Consider the following 24,443-nt stretch of genomic DNA (forward strand, 5'->3'; position numbering starts at 1 on the left):
ATGGAATGACTTAATTTTTATATTAGGGCCTCTTGAAATGCTTTTTCCCCCTTCCAAAAGTCTAAGGCTTAAAACAGAATTAAACACAAGTACTGAAAATGAGTTTTAGTATCTTAGTGTGGGAACATATAGTACATGTTCTTTGTTTTTGATTTTTCTGGCAGTTTTCTGTTAAATGCTTTGTGATTATGTGTCACTGGGTTAGATTTTCATTTATTTTTATTCTTTCTAGTTCTATATTGACAGGTAATTTGTTTCATTATAAAAACATGGTATAAATTCATACGATTTCCTTAAAAAGTTACACATTGAGTTTACAGGTGCTATATACAGATTGAGCTTACAGGTGCTATATACAGGTACAACGGTAATTCTTGTGTAAGTAGCCTTGTGAGAATGTGATATTATCTTCATCTGAGAGCTGAATAGATTTAGAAATTTAGGTCATTTACCTCAAACTACACAGTTAGAAGTCTTGGAAGGGTTTCCAAGTCTAACCTGACACTTCCTCAGGCTAGTTAGCTAAAGTTGTTTGAAGTTACATTGAGTTATTTAGTACTACTTTGTACATTACTGAATTGTAAAGGTTTCATTATGCACATTTTTACAGAAGTTAGATAAAATTATGAGAAGATCATAATTTCTCACAGGCAGAGTTTAAATCTGGCTAAAAAATAAATAAATAAAAATAATTCATTTATGACATGGTTCCTTGCAGTGGGGTAAAATACTCATTAGGCAAAAACAGGTGAGAGTGGGAGTGTAATTAGAATAGTGGGGACTGTGACATCCTGGAGTGAAAATTGTCAAAAGGGGCACCTGCTCCAGCTGACTGTTGCATGTTGGTGTACATATTTTTCAAAATCAGCTGGAAGTCTGGGTTTTTGTATGAAATCTTTTAAATGTTGATAGAATTTTAACATGGTGGCCAAACCAAACAGCTGCTGACTAGATTAGGAAGGCCACCAATTTGATTTGTTTGATGAGCACATGCAAAAAAGGTGTGTTTTAAATAATATGCACGGTATAGAGTACTAGTCTTAATGCTAGTTTGTTTCAACTGTAGCTGAGAGTCGACCTGTATTGTGAGGAGATTGTGTCTTGTTCTAATTCCTCCTTGTGGAAAATGGCTTTTTATTTTCTCGATCAGGTGGGCCGAGTAAGGTCTTTTATACGATGAGCAGTATTTTTAGACAAACCCAAACCCAAAGTTCCTCTTTGAGGCCGAGTTAACACAACTGATTAAATATTTGAGAGAAGGCTTTATGAAAGAAATGCCATAGCCAACTTCCCTATTTTTAATGGCAATGCGCTAGTCTTAGTACGAGAGCTGTTTTACAGGAAGGAACCCACTTGAAAAAACCTGCCTATTCCTCCCTAAGGCATCAGGCTCTGCTGGTTTAGCCACAGAGTTTATCCCGGGGCGAAGAATTTTCGCTGTACGCCTGGAACCAGTTTCAATACGAAGCGTTCCGCGTTCCTCTTTCCTCGGTAACTATAGGCGAGCCTGCGTTCCCGGAAGTGACGTCAACATTCTTCAGTTCTTCCGTCTATCGGCGGAACTCTGGGCTCCTGGAGTTGCCGGTTGTGTACGTGGAAGCAGCCAGCGCCTGCGCAGTTGAACCTGTCGTCTCAGCTGTGTGGGAAGCGCCGAGGGTAACATCTCGGGCTCGGGGGAGATCTTCGGGGTCATGGTTTCCCACTGACAGGGCCCGCCGAGTGGAGAAGCAGGCGAGGCTCTCCGTGCACCCTCCCCCGGGCCCCCGACCGTCGGCCTTTCCCTTGGCCTTCCCGCTCGGTGCTGCCGCTGCCGCCGCCGCCAACACCGGCGGTTGAGGAGGGGCGATGAGCTGGTTCAACGCCTCCCAGCTTTCCAGCTTCGCCAAGCAGGCCCTATCTCAGGCCCAGAAGTCCATCGACAGGGTCCTGGACATCCAGGAAGAGGAGCCGAGCGCTTGGGCCGAGACCATTCCGTACGGAGAGCCAGGTAAGGGCGCGAGCGGCGGCGTCCCTCTATCCCGCGGGCGTCTCTCAAGAGGCCAACAGGTGAAGCGGGGGGCGGGGGGCCGGGCGCCTGCCTGTCGCTGAGCGACGGACTCCTGCGCGTCGTAGCCCCCAGCACGGCCCCGAACGCTGCTTTGGCCTCTCAGTTGAGCTTTGCTGTGGTCCCGAGGGAAAACCCAGCCCCGGGGGTCCCTCCTTTCTTTGGGCCCCGGGTTGGGGGCTGACGGGGACCCGATTCCGTGCGAGTGGCCCTCGCTCCACAGACCACGGAGCAGAGTCCCCTCTCCCCCTCCCCCGAGCCCCGGTACACTGCGTGCTCCTGACCCCGGAGGAGAACCCAGTATCGAAATCGGTCCATAGGGACGGGAAGAACAGTCGCAAACACTTCGCGAGCAGTGCGAGTTCGCAAGCGCTTCCTGTTCTCTGTTATGACCGTCTCTCCTGGGATGGCTCCTCGGGTTCGGGTGCTGCCCTGAGTGTGGTACCGAGACGCGCGGTCACTTCCTCTCGGCCACTCCACCAGGGGGAGGGTCCGTGGGGGCGCGCCCGGCGGTTGCGGCTTGCTGCGCAGTCTAGTCCGTAAGAGCCCGGTCTCGCTTTCTCCGAGACCTTGGGCTATATCTTTCAGGGATCTTCAGTTGTTTTTGGCGTAAAGTCTAAGCAACAGTTTGTCCTTTTGGTGTGTGGCGTGAAGATTGGCCCCTCTTTCGGAGTGTGAATCTCTAAGAAAGAAAAAATTATTCCTGACTACTTCTTTCTGGTTTGTTTCTAATTTTACATCATTGAGAAGTCAGGACCTAAATTTGAGGTACCTCATTTTAAGATGGTTTGGCGCAAGTGTTTATGTCATCATCCTGTTACTTCAGTCCTGAATATTCATTGGAAGGACTGATGCTGAAGCTGAAACTCCAATACTTTGGCCACCTGATGCGAAGAACTGACTCACTGGAAAAGACCCTGATGCTGGGAAAGATTGAAGGCGGGAGGAGAAGGGGATGACAGAGGATGAGATGGTTGGATAGCATCACCGACTCAATGGACATGAGTTTGAGTAAATTCCGGGAGTTGGTGATGGACAGGGAGGCCTGGCGTGCTGCAGTCCATGGGGTCGCAAAGAATGGGACACGACTGAGCTACTGAATTGAACTGCATAGGACCTTGGTGGGAGTAGCTCAACTTCCTTTTTATCAGGCTACCCCACATATTGAATGACTGAACTTTGAAAGAGACAGAATATTAATTGTAAGGATACTTCTTTCTGTGTATCAGAAAGGAGTTCTGTTCAAGTTCACCCGGGACTTGAATCCTGTTCTGTGATTCATTTAAAAAAAAAAATAGGTTTTCCAGAATAGGTTCAGGTTTTAGTGAAATGCTATAAATGTTCACTGATCACCTGTGTTTTACGTTGCCATCACTAAAAGATGACCAATGATTATTGCATAATCATAATCACAATCACAAGTGGATATCGCATAACTCCACGATTTGTGTAAAACTTTCTCCAACTGGCAAATTTGAGTTCTGTCATTCATTGACATAATACAGCATTTTATCTTGCTCATTCCTTTGTATCTTTAATATTGTTTTTCACTTTTTTTCCACTGTTCTGCTATACTGAATAAATGGATATAATACTATACCCCCAAGCTAAAGTTTCCTACATACCTCCAAAGTCATATTAAATTAGGATAGACTTTAGTTTCAGGCTTGACAGCTTTTAGGAGCTTTTAGGTACTTGTGCTTTGCCCAACAACTTCTAATTGTTCACAGTATGTGATAAATTCTGCTCAGCCACTTTTGAATTTAGAAATGGGTGACTTTTTTTTTTTTAGAAATGCTTAAAGTATTTTAGCAAATATGACATTTTTTGTTTATCATTGTATAAATTATGTTAAAAATAATTTAACATTATTTGTATGACTGACACAATTACCTTTTTTGCCCAGAAGATGGTTATTTTCTCCCAGGTTTTTTTTTTTTAAATCCTAGTGTAAACTGCTATCTTTATCAAAAAGCAATAATTCTAAAAATGCAATTCTGAAATTCATATGACCTTCTACTAATTACTAACATAATTTAGAGTTCAGCAAGAGAACAAAAGTTTCTCAGGGAGTGGGTTTGGAGAGTGGGACTCGGAAAGTGAGTTTGTCATTAAGTGGATGGAAATGAGTTTGTCCTTTAGAAGTTACTGTTCCCATTAGTTTACTTTGATCTTTTTTTTTTTTTTTAAACTTTACATAATTGTATTAGTTTTGCCAAATATCAAAATGAATCCACCACAGGTATACATGTGTTCCCCATCCTGAACCCTCCTCCCTCCCCATTCCATCCCTCTGGGTTGTCCCAGTGCACCAGCCCAAGCATCCAGTATCGTGCATCGAACCTGGACTGGCAACTCGTTTCATACATGATATTTACATGTTTCAATGCCATTCTCCTAAATCTTCCCACCCTCTCCCTCTCTCACAGAGTCCATAAGACTGTTCTATACATCAGTGTCTCTTTTGCTGTCTCGTACACAGGGTTATTGTTACCATCTTTCTAAATTCCATATATATGTGTTAGTATACTGTATTGGTGTTTTTCTTTCTGGCTTACTTTTACTTTGATCTTTGATAAAGAATGTTTGTCACCAGTATTTTGGGTTCAATGTTGAATGTTACTGTCCGTATAGCTGATAATGATGCTTTATCATTGATATTCTAAGAATAAAATTAATATGAAACTAACTATATAGAAGGTAGATTCTGTTTTTCATGACTCCACATGACCTGTAAGTGAAGATACTGCCTATTATTGTGAGATGCATAGTATGTATTTTGGACTTGGCATGGATTATTAACATCTACCATTACTTTATTAATTTGTTGTAGGAGGGAATAACATACTTGTTTCTGGCATATGCCAGGTCCAGTCTTTCATCTTTGTTCCTAGTTCCTCTTGGGCAAATGCATACCAGTTTTCATCTTTATGGCCCAAAGTTAACCGATGAACTAATTAATTATGTTGTAAGTGAGGAGTGTAACAGATACAAATTATAGGTTGTACTTTGTAGAATTTTAAAAAGACATATTTATATTGACTTACAATAATTATTGCAATTTGCATACTTTATATGTGTGTCTAAAATTTTTTTTTTTAATTTTTTTTTTTTTGTCAAAGGAATAAATCCCCCTGTCAGTGGAGGATGGGATACTTCGACCTGGGGGTTAAAATCCAACACTGAACCTCAGAGTCAGCCAGTAGTCTCTCCTAAAGCAATTACAAAGCCAGTTCGGAGAACTGTGGTAGATGAATCTGAAAATTTCTTCAGTGCCTTTCTCCCTCCAGCTGATGTCCAGACCATTCAGAAGAGTCCAGTGGTATCAAAACCACCAGCTAAATCACAGCGACCAGAAGAAGAAGTGAAAAGCACCTTACAGGAGTCCTTGCACACTGGACAGTCAAGAACAACTGAAGCCACTGAGTCAAAAGTAAAGGACTCTCCTCCATGTATATCCAAGGAAACTCCGGCAGTCAATACTCTGTCACCTAAAACTGAGGATAAGCAGGAAGAAACTGTTACTAAAGAATCTGATATGAAGGTGCCAACAGTGCATTTGAAAGTATCTGAAAGTGTTGTGAATGAGAAAACAACTAGGGAAAATGTATCTAATATGTCTACACAGCCTCTCACAGCAGAAACCAAGGACATGGCTTTGGAACCTAAGGAACAAAAACATGAAGACCGACAGAGCAATACACCTTCTCCTCCTGTTAGTACCTTCTCGTCAGGTACTTCTACCACTAGTGATATTGAAGTTTTAGATCACGAAAGTGTAATAAGTGAGAGCTCAGCAAGTTCTAGACAAGAGAATACAGATTCAAAATCAAGCCTGCACTTGATGCAGACATCCTTTCAGCTTCTCTCAGCATCTGCTTGTCCTGAATATAATCGTTTAGATGATTTCCAAAAACTCACTGAGAGTTGCTGCTCATCTGATGCTTTTGAAAGAATAGACTCATTTAGTGTACAGTCATTAGATAGCCGTAGTGTCAGCGAAATCAATTCAGATGATGAACTGTCAGGCAAGGGATATGCTCTAGTACCTATTATACTTAATTCTTCAACTCCAAAGACCAAAACAATTGAATCTGTTGAAGGAAAACCTGAAGAAGCAAATGAAACATTAATTATGCCCAATGAGGAAACAGAAATGGAAGAAAGTGGACGAAGTGCAACTCCTGTTAACTGCGAACAGCCTGATATCTTGGTTTCTTCCGCATCAGTAAATGAAGGACATGCTGTCTTGGCTGAGGAGGCTGAGCAGCCTGAAGCTTCAAGTCAGCCAGAGGCACCTTCTGAGAAGGAAGATGTCTGCAAGGTAACTCTAAGAAATGGAAGAGGGTTTTTTGATACGTTCTTCAGAGATTAAATCATTGGTTTACTTTTAATGTTCAGTGATGCTTAATGATTTGTCTTGATTAAAAAAGACAGGCCTTTTGCCATTTAAGTGTGGTGTTAAGGATTTAAAGATGAAGAATTATTGACGTTATTTGAAATTTCTCCAAGGCAGCTATGGTAACATAAGTTGATATTTCAGTATAACTGAGCATAAAAAATTCCCAATCATAGGCCTTTACTTTTGAGTTCTTATCACCTTAATATTGTCTTTTGCTATATATTCTTTGTTAGTTTGTAAAGGACTGTCTTTTTATGTAAACAGATACCTTCAACTCCTTTGCAGATAGAAGAGCTCAAGCAAATCTAAATGTTACATGATTTTTCTTACACCAAACATTTTTTGCATGTTCACATTATTTGTAGGGAGATCTTAAATGAAAAAATTTGGTTTCAGATCATTGATGTTTTTCTGTTATTGCTTCATTTTGTTTTCTTGTTTATGTTGTTTTTGATATTTCTTATTGATAGCTGTCTTAAATGAAAAATAAAAATGTCCAAGGATCAAAGGTGTTGCTTAGGAATGACAATTGCTTTTACCTAGTAGATAAAAAAACTTCCCAGGTGGTGTTAGTGGTAAAGAACCCTTTAGCCAATGCAGGAGACCTAGAGATGTGGATTCAGTCCCTGGGTCAGGATGATCCCCTAGAAAAGGGCATGGCAATCCGCTCCAGTATTCTTGCCTGAAGAATCCCGTGGACAGAGGAGCCTGGCAGGCAAAAGGAAAGTGGTGTAAGTTTTTTGATATTAAGTCACAGTTTTGTTTTTTTCTATGATTTTTAGATACAGAAATTGACTCTGATCTGGCGTCTTTAATAGACTCCTCTGAGATATAGGATATCTTGAAGAAATGTTCTCTAAGTGTCATGTATTTGAATTATTTAATGTACAAAAAGTACTAGATTCTGTTAACTAGGTTTAATATTTTTCACAAACAAAATGTCTCTAGCTATAATAGCAGTTTGAATTCCTAGGAACAACACTATTTATTATTAAGATATTTTTGAACCATTCTTAGGAGGTCAGTAATTTCTAAGTTAACCTAGACCTAAATCAGGTTAGGACTTTATTTTTTAGTACAAAAGGCACTGTTCCTCATGCACAGGTGTATTACTGCTTCAGCAAGCCCTAAGGAATTAGATAGTCTGATCATTCCTTTTTGCTTGGCTTTATACTGATATATTGGAGAAGGAAATGGCAGCCTACTCCAGTGTTCTTGCCTGGAGAATCCCAGGGATGGGGGAGCCTGCGGGGGCTGCCGTCTCTGGGGTCGCACAGAGTCGGACATGACTGAAGTGACTTAGCAGGAGCAGCACCATACTGATATATTCTGGAGATTTTAAAGTTACGTGCCTATGGATTTTCTAAAATTACCTTTACTTTTTTAAAAAATATTTATTTATTTTATTTGACTATGCCAGGTTTTAGTTGTGCCATGCAGACTCTTCAGTTGCAGCATGTGGGCTCTAGTTCCCTGACCAGGGATTGAACCCAGGCCCTTTGCATTGAGAACATGGAGTCTTAGCCACTGGACCACCAGGGATGTCCCTAAAGTTACCTTTATTTTTTAAATGCAATGTATCATGCTAAAAAGTTTACACATTAGGGTTAAAAAATAATGTGGAGAAGCAAATACTTGTATGTCCGCTACCCAGATAACATAGAGAACATCAGTAGAGGCTTTGATCTTTTTTGATTGCATCTAATTTCCTCTCTTCTTTTACTGGACATGTCCACTCTTCCCTACATTTTTGTTATTACAAACTGCTATAAATGTTCTTGTACAATTATGCAACAGTTTTCTCCTCTGAGGTACACCTAAAAATAGAATTTTCTACATGAAAGATTATATAGATTTTCACCTAGATATTGCTTGTTTTCCAAAGCATTTTACCAAACCACCAGCTCTCCAGCTTTCTGGTTGTACTACTGATTTATACCATCCTACCCACTGTGTGTGAGTTCTTGCTGTTCTATGTCCACTGTGTTCTGTTTTGTTTTTTTTTAATTCTTTTTATGAAACAATGCTGATTTATTATAGTGATTAGGTGACCTTTACCGTTTTTACCTGCATGTAAAAATGATGTTGTAAAGTTAAATGTTGGACTTTTGTGTATTCTTCTTATCTAGACAGTTGAATTTCTGAATGAGAAACTGGATAAAAGGGAAGCTCAGTTATTATCTCTTAGTAAAGAAAAAGCACTTCTAGAAGAAGCTTATGATAATCTGAAAGAGTAAGTACTTTACAAATATGAGTAATTTTATTCATTTTGTAGTGGCCCATGCACTTGGTTATTACTTAAATATGTTTTTTAAATTGAAATATTTTATATTTTAACTTATTTATAATTACTGAAAATTGAATAGCATTTCAGTTCTACCCTTAGAGATTACTTTTCTCCTCAAATTATCTTACTTTTTTACCAGTGTCACTGAAGAGGGGTGTTTAGTAAAACAGTAACAGAAAAACTTCTTCCCTTTTAGTTATTAATAATCTTTTAGTATTAGAGATTTAAAAGGTATATTTAGAGAAAACTTAGATTACAGTTTAAAAAAATATTGAGCATTGGTTTGCTTTAAGGAGGTGAATAGCAAAATGTGACACAATAAGATTCAAAAATAACAAGTTTTATTTATCTTTTTCTAATTTTTGCACATCAAATATTGGTGACATTTTCAATTTCTAATGAGTTTTCTTTGAAATGTTTTAAAATAAGCAGGTAATTTTTCTCTTAAAAGTTAACACTCCTCAAATTAATCTATTTTAGTAAGGTGCATGTTGAAGAGAATGTTGTTATTTTTGGGGGGCAAACTGAGCTCAATTTTGGAATATATAAACACATATTTTCAGTCTTAGTATTATTTTAAATTTAGTGAAATGATCAGAGTGAAAGAAGAGAGCAGCAGCATTTCTTCCTTGAAAGATGAGTTTACTCAAAGAATTGCAGAAGCGGAAAAGAAAGTTCAGCTAGCCTGCAAGGAGAGAGATGCTGCTAAAAAGGTAATGGAAGTTTAAAATAATATTAATCTAACTCTATAGAGACGTATATTTTTGAGGAGTGCATTAATAATATTTTGGTATTGGGAAAAAAAGTAAGATTAAAAGAATACCATGGAGTATATTAACACTTAAATTTTGGATTTTTCAGTACCTTTAGAATTTCAGATTTTTGATACTTTAAAAAAAATTAAGCAAATATTTGTTTGTACACTTTGTGTGTAAAGTCCTTGAAAGGTGTGTAGCAAGGATCTTTAGAATAATTTTTATAAATTATAATTCCATCAAAATAAATAACACTTAAATCTAAATGGTACCCTGTAAATTTTAAAAGTTATCATTATTCTCGTTTGTTATTTTCACTTCCACCTCAAACACACACACACACACACACACACACACACACACTCAATCTTTCAAGTTAAAGTTATTTTAAAGTAAAAATTCCTAATGATTAGTGACATTGAATGTTAGAATAAAATATTAATTTATTCTAATGTAGGATTCTCCACCTCAGCATTGTTGCTATTTTGGGCCGGATGATTTTATATTGTAGTGCACTGTCCTGTACATTGTAGGGGATTTACCAGCATCCCAGGCCCATATCTACAAGATACAGTATTGTCTTGCCTTACCCACCCGCCATCCCAGTCCCCCCTCAATTATGAAAATTGAAAATACTGCCAAATGTCCCCCGGGAGCAAAAATACTCCTGGCTGGAAACCATTGTTCTAGTTCTTATCATTTGGAGCAGTTGAGAAATATTTTCTTGTAATTAGAATAAATATTTCTTATAATTTGGCTATTTCAGAAATTGGTAACCAATAGTTTACTAATTATTGCTTGTATCTCAACTGTTAATAGGAGCATTTCTTATTAGGTGCCTTTCTAAGCTTGTTTTCCCCTTTCTTGACCAATGTTAATTTATAATTTTTCTGTGCATATTTTTACAGAAAAGAAATACATGATATATTTTTGTCTGCTTGGCTGATTTAATTAGTGACTTCCAATTAGTATCATTTCAGACAGTAACAGTAACCTGAGACTATCTTAACTAAATTCTTGTTCTTGCTCCATTCCATCTGAATACAGTACAAAAAGTAGATTTTAAGGAATGTTTGTCTTCTGTAGTGTGCTTTGCACTGTAGATCTAAAATAGATCCAAACCAGTTATATTAATAGGTGGAAAAACCTTGGGTCCTAAGTTTTTTAATACATTTTATGTGTACTGCCATGTATGAACTCCCTGCTTAGGATCCATTGGAAATTTAAAGGTGAATTGAATTACCTTAAGTGAAGAGTTTGCCTTCCTAATTTGAAAGACAAATAATATCAACAAACATATAGTAGTAGGTGGATGAATAAGGATTTTGAAATGGCATCGTGGAGGACGAATTTTAATCAGAGGAACTGAGTGTTTTCATGGAAGGTATGACATTCTTCCTGGACCTTGATGGATGGAATTTTGGCAGTTGAAAATGGACAGCAGTGCTGTTGATAGTTCAGAGCATAAGCTTTTAGGGATTCACAGACCTGGGTTCAAGTTATAACTCTACCTCTTTATAGCTTTCTGACCTTCAAAGTTTGCTCAAGCTTTCTTAATCTTAATTTTCTTACTTGTGTAGTTGAATAGTACAAATTCCTCCCTGCCAGGACTGTTGTAAGGATTAAATGATATTGGATACAAAGTATACTTTAAATACTTAGTAAATGTTAGTTGATTTGAGCTGTTGTTTAGTTTCAAAGCTTTGTGAAAAATTTTAAATCATAGGACACTTTATATCACCATTGTTTCAAAAGATAAAATATCGTAACATGTTTCTATTAAATCTCTGCTTAATTAGATTGAACCTTATGAAGTTACGTTTTTTTCCCTCTCACTTTGCAACATATTTTAAAGTGTGAGGATGAGGAATACTCATTTTAAGTATCAGATGAGGAAAAGAAATACAGTGAAAAATGGAGATATACTAGTTGAATGTTCCAAAAATAATGTCTCAACTGTAGAAAATATGTGTAGAGATACTTAAAAAGGGTGTTGAAAGTTAATTTACTCTCATTTACATTTCCATATTAAAATCTGCTTATGTCTGAATTTAGGTTTTCTATGTCATTTTCAAAGCTCTTTACTTGCTCTTAATTAAACAAGGTAATATAAACTCAGGTTAACAAAACTTACGGATTGTTACTGAAAATGCAATTAATTGAATATGGAAAAAATGAAAAATATGCCCAGAATGAAATTAATTCTTTATGGTATTCATGTTTTTTTTTTTTTAATTAGGAAATCAAAAGTATAAAAGAAGAACTTGCTACTAGATTAAATAGTAGTGAAACGGCAGACCTTTTGAAAGAGAAAGATGAGCAGATCCGAGGGTTAATGGAAGAAGGTACGTAAAATATTCAGTCAGTTGTGAAAAATATTGTGACAATAAAATACTTGCCATGTGACTAGGTGCTGCTTTTTCCTAATGTAAAAACATGGGAAGCAAGAAAGGTTTGGACTTAAGCTTCAGAATTGATAGATAACAGTTTATGGAAGAATGTGGAGCAACATGTAGAGAAGTAGAGCTATAATGTATGTAGCTTTCTGTTTCTAGGGAGTTAAAAAAAAAACCAACTCTGTGAGAAATAGAATTTTGTGCTTCCCTAAGGAAGCTTGTAACAGGTTTTAGAGCCCTCATTTAAACCAAGATACTTGAAAGTTCTAATTATAGAGTTTATATAGTATCTGAATCTCTAGCTTGGGTACTATATGGTATCATTTTGTTGTTCTGGAATTTGATAGTGAATTTTTTCTTACATTCCTATTTTAATTTTTTCAATTATTAAACACTTTGTATATGAAAAGATTTATAATTAATAGGGTTATGAAAATTAAAGATTCTTTAGGAGATTAAACATTGCATTTGGACATTGGAATGTCATAGGAAAGAAGGTAGTTTTGGAAAAGATGGTTAAATAAATTTTTCTTTTTCTTAAAGTTTTTTTAGTTATAAGAATAATGCTTGCTACTTCCAGAAAATTTTTAAGTTATAGGAAGTATATGAAGAAAGAAAAAAAAGATCATAATCCAGTTTTATAAGGAATTATTAATTTGTTTCCTTTTATTGCATTTTAATATGTTTTTAAACATAATATCATATATCTAATTTGCAGTGTTCTTTCTTTTAAATTTCCTTAAGCCATTAAATGCACTTTGATCCCATTATTAATGACTGTATTAAAGGGCATTATATAGATATATTTGTTTTTCTTTTCCTAATGTTATGTGTATATTTCTAAAATGTTAATATTACAAATCATAGTGGGATGAACATTTCTGTACTTAAATCACTGCATTTAAGTGAATTTCCAGACTGAGAGTAATTGGAACTAATCACTTCATTTGAAATAGTTTTGTCCAATTCTTCTTTTTCATTTATTCAGCTTATATTTAACAGCTAGTTGGTCAGATTCTGTTTCATATAGACAAATGACAAATGTGTAATAAATGACACATTCCCTGTCCTTTAGGCACTATAATTTAATGAGAGGGAAATATAGGTACAGAGATAATTAAAAACAATCTAAGCACTAAAATAAAAGAAGGAAGAGTTAATTAAACATATCTCAAGACATCTTGCAGTCTGTTACTATTTTCTGTTACAGCATTAGAGACTGAGGGGAAGGCTAAGTACATGGTTTCATAATTTTTAAAAATTATTTAAAATATCAATATCAAATTTCACTATGTTGGAATTTATTAATTTAATTGGGGAGTGAGCTGATGTTTTCTTTTGCTTGATGAACTTCGGAATGATTTCATATAGGTGTATTCACATACTGCTCCTGTATACCCTAGAGGTATTTTTAATGTCATAGCTGAAGAGAGGCAAGTCTCAAAGCTGAGTACACTACAATGAGTATCTGATTACTTCATTAACTAGAGTCATTGACTGTTAAGATCTAGCTATGCCTCCTCCATATCTTTCTGCACATGCATATACTACCCTTTTGCCTAACCTCTTGAACGTAGTTGACAGATATCGTATCATTCCACTCCTAAATTCTTTTTTTAATCCAACTTTGCTGTGCTGTACTTAGCTACTAGTCATGTCCGACTCTTTGTGACCCTGTGAACTGCAGCCCGCCGGGTTCCTCTGATCATGGGGATTCTCCAGGCAAGAATTCTGGAGTGGGTTGCCATGCTGTCCTCCAGGGGATCTTCCAGAACCAGAGGTGGAAGCCAGATCTCCCTCATTTACTGACTGAGCCACCAGGGAAGCCCTTGAAAGTTGCTCAGTTGTGTTGACTCTTTGTGGCATTCTCCAGGCAAGAATACTGGAGTGGGTAGCTATTTCCTTCTCCAGGGGATCGTTCCAACCCAGAGATCGAACCCAGGTCTCGTGCATTGCAGGTCTTTACCGTCTGAGCCACCAGGGAAGTCCAAGAATACTGAGTGGGTAGCCTATCCCTTCTCCAGGGGATCTTCCTGACCCAGTGATCAAACCGGGGTCTCGTGCATAGCATGAGATTCTTTACTGAGCTGAGCTACCAGGGAATACTCCAACTTTGTTGAAGTATAAAAGTTGTGTATTTGTAAGGTGTACAGTGTGACTTTTTTATATGTATATATTGTGAGATTACTACCACAGTGAAACTAAGTAATATATCAGTCACTTCACATAGTTACCATTTTGTATGTGGGTGATGAGAGGCTTTAACATCTACCTTTTTTTTAGCAAGTTACAGGTTTATAGTACAGTATTCAGTTCAGTTCAGTTCAGTCACTCAGTTGTGTCCAACTCTTTGCGACCCCATAGACTGCAGCACGCCAGGCCTCCCTGTCCATCACCAGCTCCCAGAGTTCACTCAAACTCACGTCCATCGAGTCGGTGATGCCATCCAGCCATCTCAACTTCTGTTGTCCCCTTCTCCTACTGCCCCCAATCCCTGCCAGCATCAGAGTCCTTTCCAACGAGTCAGCTCTTTGCACGAGGTGGCCAGAGTACTGGAGTTGCAGCTTTAGCATCATTCCTTCCAAAGAACACCCAGGGCTGATCTCCTTCAGAATGGACTGGTTGGATCTCCTTGCAGTCCAAGGGACTCTCAAGAGTCTTCTCCAATACCACAGTTCAAAAGCATCAATTCTTTGGCACTCAGCTTTCTTCACAGTCCAACTCTCACATCCATACATGACCACAGGAAAAAACACAGCCTTGACTAGACGGACCTTTGTTGACAAAGTAATGTCTCTGCTTTTGAATATGCTATCTAGGTTGGTCATAACTTTCCTTCCAAGGAGTAAGCGTCTTTTAATTTCATGGCTGCAGTCACCATCTGCAGTGATTTTGGAGCCCCAAAAAATAAAGTCTGATACTGTTTCCACTGTTTCCCCACCTATTTGCCATGAAGAGATGGGGCCAGATGCCATGATCTTCGTTTTCTGAATGTTGAGCTTTAAACCAACTTTTTCACTCTCCTCTTTCACTTTCATCAAGAGGCTTTTGAGTTCCTCTTCACTTTCTGCCATAAGGGTGGTGTCATCTGCATATCTGAGGTTATTGATATTTCTCCGGGCAATCTTGATTCCAGCTTGTGCTTCATCCAGCCCACCGTTTCTCATGATGTACTCTGCATAGAAGTTAAATAAGCAGGGTGACAATATACAGCCTTGACGTACTCCTTTTCCTATTTGGAGCCAGTCTGTTGTTCCATGTCCAGTTCTAACTGTTGCTTCCTGACCTGCATACAGGTTTCTCAAGAGGTAGGTCAGGTGGTCTGGTATTCCCATCTCTTTCAGAATTTTCCATAGTTTATTGTGATCCACACAGTCAAAGGCTTTTTGGCATAGTCAGTAAAGCAGAAATAGATGTTTTTCTGGAACTCTCTTGCTTTTTCCATGATCCAGCAGATGTTGGCAATTTGATCTCTGGTTCCTCTGCCTTTTTTAAAACCAGCTTGAACATATGGAAGTTCACAGTTCATGTATTGCTGAAGCCTGGCTTGGAGAAGTTTGAGCATTACTTTACTAGCGTGTGTCAAGAGTGCAATTGTGCGGTAGTTTGAGCATACTTTGGCATTGCCTTTCTTTGGGATTGGAATGAAAACTGACCTTTTCCAGTCCTGTGGCCACTGCTGAGTTTTCCAAATTTGCTGGCTTATTGAGTGCAGCACTTTCACAGCATCATATTTTAGGATTTGAAATAGCTCAACTGGAATTCCATCACCTCCACTAGCTTTTTTCGTAGTGATGCTTTCTAAGGCCCACTTGACTTCACATTCCAGGATATCTGGCCATCGTGATTATCTGGGTTGTGAAGATCTTTTTTGTACAGTTCTTTTGTGTATTCTTGCCACCTCTTCTTAATATCTTCTGCTTCTGTTAGGTCCATACCATTTCTGTCCTTTATCGAGCCCATCTTTGCATGAAATGTTCCCTTGGTATCTCTTTGAAGAGATTTCTAATCTTTCCCATTCTGTGGTTTTCCTCTGTTTCTTTGCATTGATCGCTGATAATTTATAGTCACTATAGTGTAAATTACATCTCTAGAACTTATTCATTTTGCATAACTGAAACTTTGTATCCCTTGGCCAGCATGTCCCCATTTCTTCTACCTGCTAGCCCTTGTTGACTACCATTCTGTTCTCTGTGTCTACAAATTCAACTTTTTTGTATTTCACATTTAAGTGAGATCATCTGTATCTATGTCTGGTTTATTTCATCCTCTAGATTCATTCATGTTTTCACAAATGGCAAGTTGTTTTTTCAAAGCTAAATAATGTTTATATCTCTCTATAGATTTATCAATCTGTGTCACATTCTCTTTATCCATTTATGCATTGACTAGACATGGATTGTTTCCGTATCTGGGCTGTTGTAAATAAAACTGCAGTGAACATGGGGATGCAGATCTCTCTTTGAGATCCTGATTTCATTTCTTTTGGATGTATACTCATAAGTGAGACTGCTGGATCATATGGTCGTTCTATTTTAAAATTTTTGAGGAATCTTCATACTGTTTTCTATACTGGCTATACCAGTTTGCATTGTCACCACTGTTACTCAAGGGTTCTCTTTTCTTCATATCCTCTCCAGTATTTATCTTTTATCTTTTTGATAATGGCTGTCCTGACAGGTATGAGATGATGTCTTAACTGTAGTTTTGATTTGCATTTCCCGGCTGGTGGGTGATGTTGAGCACCTTTTTCTATACCTTGCCATTCGTATGCATTGTTTGAGAAATGTCTCTTTATGTCTTTCGCCCATTTTCAAAATTGGCTTTTTTTTTTTTGCTATCAAGTTCTAGGAATTCTTACATATTTTGGATATTAATTCCTCATCAGTGTATGGTTTGCACATATTTTTTTCCATGCTGCAGATTATCTCTTTACTCTGTTGTTTCTTTTAATGTGCAGTAGTTTTTTACTTTGATACAGTCTCACATATCTTTTTTTTTTTTTTTTAGCTTTTATAGCCTATGCTTTTGGGATCCTAGTCAAAAAGCAGTTCCCAAGACTTATGTCAGAAAACTTTTCCCTTTTTTTCCCTTATGTTTTCTTCTGGTAGTTTTACAGTTTCTGGTTTTATATTTAAGTCTTTAATCTATTTTGAGTTGATTTTTATTTTTGATGTATGATGCTATAGTGTTTAGTTTTTCTGCATATGCATATCCCAGTACCATTTATGGATGAGACAGCCCTTTCCTCATGGTTGTACTCTTGACATCTTTGTTGAAGATCACTTTTTAAGCTCTCCATTTTGTTCCATTGGTCTATATGTCTGTTTTTATGCCAGTACCATACTATTCAGATTTCTATAGTTTAGTAATATGCTTTGAAATTAGGAAATTAGGAAGTGTGATATCTCCAGCTTTGTTCTTGCTCAGACTCACTTTGGTTGTTTGAGGTCTTTTGTGGTTGCATATGACTTTTAGGGTTGTTTTTTTTTTTTTTTTTTTTCCCTGCTGTTTTTGTGAAAAATGCCATTTGGATTTTGATAGAAATTGCATTGACTCTGTAGTCCACTCCTCAGTCCTTCCATCTGCATCTCCCAAGGGCAGTTTTTCTTGACAGGCACAACATTGTCATCTCATCTAAGAAAATCAGCATTAATTCAAAAGTGTATTCTAGTGTGTATTTTGTCCTTTATCTCAGTTGTCTCTAAAAATGACTCTCATGTCTGGTTATTTGTTCTGCCCTAAGATCCAAAGTTCATTGCATTTGGAAATTATATTCTTTTAGTCTTCCTCCAATCTAGGATATTTTTTTCATAACATCAAAGATTTTGTGGAGTCCAGTCATCCTGTTGACTACCCCCTGTTTAGGAGTTTGTCACTTTCTTCATGATTAGATTCAGATCAGATTTCTAGTAAATATAAAAGGTGATATTGTGCACCTTCTACTCCATCACATCAGTGGACACATAAGGTCAGGCTGTAGCACAGTTTAGTGATGTCAGAATTGAATGTTTGGTTAAGATTATGACCAGATTTCTCTGTTGTAAAAGCATATTTTTTTCCCTTTGTAATTTATAATATGTGGGAATGATTCTTTAGGACTGTAAATATTTTGTTCCACACCATCCTTCTACTTAGTAATTTTAGCATTCATGTCCAAGTCACTGATTCCTGTCCAAATCACTTTAACATTAACTGTTACAGCATTGTGATTTTAAAGATATTCTGTCATTTTCTGTCACTGGTTAGAGAAAACATTCTACTCACATTCTTAGCAAATCATCATTATTTGAACTTATACTTTTTTGCCATTGCCAGGAGAGAAACTTTCAAAACAGCAGCTGCATAATTCTAACATCATTAAGAAATTAAGAACTAAAGACAAAGAAAATGAAAATATTATTGCAAAGCTGAACAAAAAAGTTCAAGAGCTAGAAGAAGAGTTACAACATTTAAAACAGGTGAATATTAACCATTCTCTACATATATGTTGCTGTTACTTCCAATATGAATAGTTGGCCATGACATACCTCAATGAATTATTGAGGTATGTCATTTGGGAGGAATTTTCAAGCAAGTAAATAGTGAATGTTAAGGTTTCTCTTTGTTATTATTGATACAATGCTTGAGATTCCTAGAACATGGTTATTTACTGTGGTCTATTTTTTTGTTGAAATATACCTTTTCTCTTTTTATAATATAGGTCCTTGATGGCAAAGAAGAAGTTGAGAAACAACATAGAGAAAATATTAAGAAACTAAATTCTGTGGTAGAACGCCAAGAGAAGGACCTTGGCCGACTTCACATAGACATTAATGAACTTGAAGAAAAGAACCGAAGTATTCAGGCTGCTCTTGATAGTGCATACAAGTAAGAAAATGAACAAATATGCAACTCACTGAAAAATCAATTACCAGAGCAAGAAATGGCAGAAACACTTTTTTTTATTATCTGATCATTAATAACATATATAAAACTTACTGGTATATGGAGTTATGACTGGTTAAAGCGAGACACAGAGTCCTCGTAATCAGTGTTTATTACATGGTAAACTTCCTCATTCTGTAGAGCTCATGGAAATCTACATGGAAACTTAACTTGGTCATGTAATTAACTGTATATTATTTTAAATTAAAAACTATCTATCTATTTTTAAGAGAACTTACTGATCTCCACAAAGCCAATGCTGCAAAGGATAGTGAGGCCCAGGAAGCTGCTCTGAGTCGTGAAATGAGAGCTAAAGAAGAACTTTCTGCAGCACTGGAGAAGGCCCAAGAAGAAGCCCGTCAGCAGCAGGAAACATTAGCAATTCAAGTAAGCGTCGGATGATAAATTAGCCTTTAAAAATCTTTGTGCTTCTGCAAAATAAAGAATCCATTAGTTAATTTGAATAAAACCTTATATAGTGGCATATGTGTTGCATTTCCTTTATAATCTTATTGGGCACTTTTCTAAGAATACTAGATTGTGCCAAATTTAATTAATTGTGTGTTTTTTAAACTGTTGTTAAGGTAATGCTTACATTAAACCTGTATTGCTTGTTATTTTTATGAATTTCAAACTTATTTGAGAGTGCTATGAAAACTAGGGACATTCTTAACCAAAAGAATGCATGTATGCAGACAAATACTAAACATTGCATATAATTTCTGGAGAATCTGTTTACTCCTGAGCTCATTCATAGCATCTATGGGAATCCATGGACGTCAAATGAAGGAGTAAAACCAACATTTGTCAGACTTTGTCTTATAAAATCATCAATTAATTGATATTTGGGTTATTTATACTTTCAAATTTTATTTATTTTATTGAGGTATAGTTATTTTATAATATTATATAAATTTCAGGTGTATGTCATAGTGATTCACATTTTTTTAAAGGTTATATTCCATTTTTAGTTATTATCAAATACTGGCTATATTCCCCTTGCTGTACAATATCATTAGCTTATTTATTTTATATGTAATAGTACCTTTTAGTCTTGTACTTCTGATTTTCCCCTCCCTTGTTTTCTATTCCCTCTGGTAATCACTAGCTTGTTCTTTAAATTCATGGGTCTGTTTCATTTTTGTTATATTCACTAGTTTTGTTTTTTTAGATTTCATGTATAAGTGATATTGTACAGTATTTGTTTTCTGTCTGACTTATTTCACTAATCATAGTACACACCATCCCTGTTGCTGCACATGACAAAATTCCGGTCTTTTTTATGGCTGAATAGTATTTCAGCTATATATGTATCACACCTTTTTATCCGTTCATCTATTGATGGATAGTTAGTTTGCTTCCATATCTTGGATATTATAAACAATGCTGCTGTAAACATTGGAGGGTGTATATCTTTTCCAAATTAGTGTTTTCACTTCCTCTAGATATACACCCAGGAGTTTTTACACTTTTAGGTTATTATGAATAATGCTGCTCTAAACATTAATTTACTTATTTCTATGTGACCATATGTTTTAAATTCTCTTAGATATATACCCTTGGGTTATATGTTAATCTTAAACATTTAACTTTTACAGGAACAACCAGACTTATCCACAGTGGCTGAACCATTTTACATTCCCACTAGCCATATATATGGGAGTTTCAATTTCTCAACATTCTTGCCAGTATTTGTCACTGTCTTTTTTTTTTTTTCATTGTAGCCCTTTTAGGGGTGTTATATGGTATCTGTTATGGTATTGATTTATTTTCCCTTAATTATTAATAATGTCGGGCATCTTTTTATGTGATTATTGGATTTCTGTCTCTCCTTTGGAGAAATTTATTCAAATATTTAAATCCTTTGCCCTTTTTTATATTATCATTTTTATTGTTCATTTGTGAGAGTTCCTTATATATTCTGCATACTAGACCTTTATCAAATGTGGGATTTGTAAATACTTTTCTCCCACTTTCTGTGTTATCGTTCACTTTCTTCAGAGTGTCTTTTGATACACAAAAGTTTTTAATTTTGATGAAGTCCAGCTTACTTATTTTTTGTTTTGTTCCTTGTGCTTTTGATATCATATTTAAGAACCTCTTGCCTAATTCAAGATCACACAGATTTTCACCTATTTCCTTCTATGATATTTATAGTCTTAGTTCTCACATTTAGGTCTTTTGCATGTGAATATCAAATTGTTCCAGCACTACTTGTTGAAAAGACTATTCTTTCCTCACTGATCTCAATGCATTTTTTTATTTAATTTTAGATGAATATGTAAAACATTTACATGATTCCAAGGTGAAAGCTACATAGCAAAATATACTAGGGTAACATTTGCTTCCAACTTAGTCCCTCCTCATTCCCTTTCTTTGCCTATAAATAGCCATTTTACTACAGTAGGTTTTTTTTTCAGTGTTTCTATTTGTAAATGCAATAAATTCCATATCTACATTTATTTATATTCCTCCTCAATGTGTGTATATATATACACATACACTTATACACATGTTTATTTGTACCTCTTTAATCTTTTCTACATAAAATATAGTTTACTGTTTACTGGAGAAGGAAATGGCAATCCACTCCAGCTCCAGTGTTCTTGCCTGGAAAATTCCACGGACAGAGGACCCTGGTGGGTACAATCCATGGGGTTGCAGAGTCTAACACAACTGAGTGATTGAGCACACATCCTTTCTCCATAAAATATAGCTTTCTATTTGGTAATATGCCATTTTATAGATTGCTTTATGTACTTAATAAAACATCCTGGTGATCATTCCATGGTAGAGCATAGAATTTTTTTAAAAAAATTTCTTTTTACAGTTTTGTAGTTTATCATTCTGTGACTATACCATTCAGTCAGTTCCTATTAATGTATATTGGGATTGTTTCCAATATTTTGCTGTTGTAGATCACACCATGGTCCATATACCCCTGTGTTTCTGCTGCTCCCTCACTGGGCTAGATAAAATATTAATATTTTAAATTAAAAATACATTGGGACAATAATAATTGAGAGAATTGAGATAAAGAGTGCATGGGGTTACCATTCAAACATCACCTTTTAACAAGTACTGTCAGTTTGTGTATTAATTTCTTGTCCTTATCTGTATATACTTTTTTTTAATAATTTGATATCATTTATATGGGCTTCCCTGGTGGCTCAGACGGTAAAGAATCTACATGCAGTGCAGGAGATGCGGGTTTGATCTCTGGGTTGGGAAGATCCTCTGGAGAAGAGAATGGCCCCACTCTAGTATTCTTGCCTGGAGAATTCCTTGGACAAAGGAGCCTGGCGAGCTATAGTCCATGGGGTTGCAAATAGTTGGACATGACTGAGTGACTAACACTTTCACACTTTTTTCATATTATTTTATAGTTTTTTTCATTTAAGATTAAATTGTACACTTACGCATGTTTTTTGTGGTCATATTTTTATTGGGCATATTCCTGTTGTATCAACATTGGCAAAAATAAATTACTGCTAATGGGTATTTGCAGCATTTCTTGTTTTGTTTTTGTTAGTCTAGCTGACAGTGTAGAGAATATTTTTGTATGTTTATAGATCTATTTCTATAGAGTGAATTCTCAGGACTAGGATGATCAGATTAAAGAATGTAAAAAGTTTGATGATTCTTTCAATATCTTGCCATAATTCTCTCTGAAAAGGCTATAGCAAGTTTACAACCTGTGCAGCTGTGTGTGAATATGGCAGCCAGTTTTTTAAGCTCGTATAGTTCCTATCACATTCTGCCTTACACTGAAAACATTCATGGATGCACTGTGTTTCCTCCTATATTGTATGTCAGTGTCTGGACCTTGTACATATGTATATGTTCATGTGTGTATGTGTGTGTGTATGTGTGCACACCTATTGTACTTTCGTAGGTACATATTGAGTACATGTGGTTCAGGGATTGCCTGAAGAATGAGATATGTGATAATTGCATGTAAATGCTCACTGGATAGCATAGAATATTATATATGAATCATAAGTCATATGTAATCATAAGTCAACACAAAAGATAATAGCAGGAAGTTAGAGATAATATTTGACATTGGTTGTGATAGTGTGTTGGTTCTCTTCGTGCAGGTGGGGGACCTTAGGCTGGCACTGCAACGTGCAGAGCAAACAGCTGCCAGAAAAGAGGATTATTTACGCCATGAGATCAGTGAACTCCAGCAGGTACTTGTCAGAGTTTCCCTAAAATACAAATCTTGAGATGTGTTTTTCTAAAAATAATAAATGAGTTAATTGGGTAATGTTCTTTGAGTTGAGAAGATTACTGCCATACTCTTCATTTTCTGTATTTTTATGTGGTTTATGTGAATAAAATCAGAGTGGGCACTTCAAAAATTTATAAGAAAACTAATTTTCTAGAAAGTAATTTTATCATGATAGATATGTAGTATTTTGAGGTTTTTTTTTTCCATTTGTAATGACTGATTGATTAATTATTATCAGTCTTTGATTACTGTGGGGCAGAAAGCAATGCCTAATTTTTATGCTACTACTCTGTTGATGTCAGTCAGTGAAGTTGTGCAGGAGAAGGGGGAGAAAATTCCACTCATATTGATCTTCCTGTTTTATAAATACTTAGAAATATTTAGAGAGGAGGCAACTACTAAGAAGTTTGGATGATACTCTTTATTACCTGAAGGTAATCAAAGGCTGTCATTACATAGAAATGCTTTGAAAAGAAGCACATACTTAGTTACTCCATTATGCAATTTAACTATAACTTAAGGATTGAATAGTTAGAAAGTAATAGAAAACAAGTAATTTTTTCCCGAAATCTCTCATAGAGTTTGTTTGCTAGCATTTTTAGTGTTTTTACTGCTGTCAGTAATAATGACTTAAGAATGTCATAATTCAGAGACTCCAGGAAGCAGAGAATCGAAACCAAGAACTGAGTCAAAGTGTTTCATCAACAACAAGACCATTGCTTCGACAGATAGAAAATTTGCAAGCAACTCTAGGGTCCCAGACGTCATCATGGGAGAAGTTAGAGAAGAATCTTTCTGATAGACTTGGTAACTGCTTTAGTTCTTAAGCTCAATGCAGTTCTTAAGCCCTTCCATCCTGTTTTAGAATTAGGGTAATGGCATGAAATTGAAATTCACTGAATCTGATGGTTTTATTTTGTGTCTCACTTGTAGATTTTGACCTCTTCTCCTCTCTTACATTTATTTTCTAAAATCTTAATTGACTCTTTTCAAACCATACCTTACATAATGTGTCAGGTACTGTCTAAAATACTTTCTTGTCATTCTTTTGCTCATTTTTACAAACTTTTGCACTCTATTGTTTCCTCATCCATTGCTAAATCTGATGTTGTTTTAGCTTGTCGGTGGTAGTGTAGGAGGTAGAGATCGAATATGATTCTAGTCAGTGGTGGAATTCCAAGAGCAGAGATAGGTCAAGTTAAATCAAGTTCAGATTCTGGTAGACAGATGCTATGAAGTCTTAAGATTCCAAATTTTGCTTCTTTACAAAAATACCCTGTGCTGTTAATAAAAAGAATTTTTTTTTCCCCAAGATACTTACTCAAGCACAAACAGGTAGAATATGTATATATTAGATATCCCAGAAGCTAGCAAATGGTGAAAAATTCCTGTTTATTT

General features: G+C 36.3%; 1 protein-coding gene across 3 annotated transcripts in view; it reads left to right on the forward strand.

The window, feature by feature from the left end:
• Positions 1 to 134: 134 nt before the first annotated feature.
• Positions 135 to 24,443, forward strand: part of TMF1 (TATA element modulatory factor 1) — a 34,816-nt gene continuing 10,507 nt past the window's right edge. For all 3 annotated transcript variants that reach the window (XM_006071461.4, XM_044933687.2, XR_003105665.3), the window contains exons 1-10: positions 135 to 1,987; positions 5,167 to 6,368; positions 8,576 to 8,679; positions 9,320 to 9,446; positions 11,728 to 11,833; positions 18,203 to 18,345; positions 18,588 to 18,754; positions 19,042 to 19,198; positions 22,912 to 23,004; positions 23,696 to 23,852. In XM_006071461.4, the coding sequence (XP_006071523.3) occupies positions 1,846 to 1,987; positions 5,167 to 6,368; positions 8,576 to 8,679; positions 9,320 to 9,446; positions 11,728 to 11,833; positions 18,203 to 18,345; positions 18,588 to 18,754; positions 19,042 to 19,198; positions 22,912 to 23,004; positions 23,696 to 23,852 (2,398 nt within the window). In that variant the 5' untranslated portion in view covers positions 135 to 1,845. The remainder of the gene's footprint in view (positions 1,988 to 5,166; positions 6,369 to 8,575; positions 8,680 to 9,319; positions 9,447 to 11,727; positions 11,834 to 18,202; positions 18,346 to 18,587; positions 18,755 to 19,041; positions 19,199 to 22,911; positions 23,005 to 23,695; positions 23,853 to 24,443) is intronic.

Source organism: Bubalus bubalis, chromosome 21 (assembly GCF_019923935.1).
Source record: "Bubalus bubalis isolate 160015118507 breed Murrah chromosome 21, NDDB_SH_1, whole genome shotgun sequence".
Classification (NCBI taxonomy): domain Eukaryota; kingdom Metazoa; phylum Chordata; class Mammalia; order Artiodactyla; family Bovidae; genus Bubalus; species Bubalus bubalis.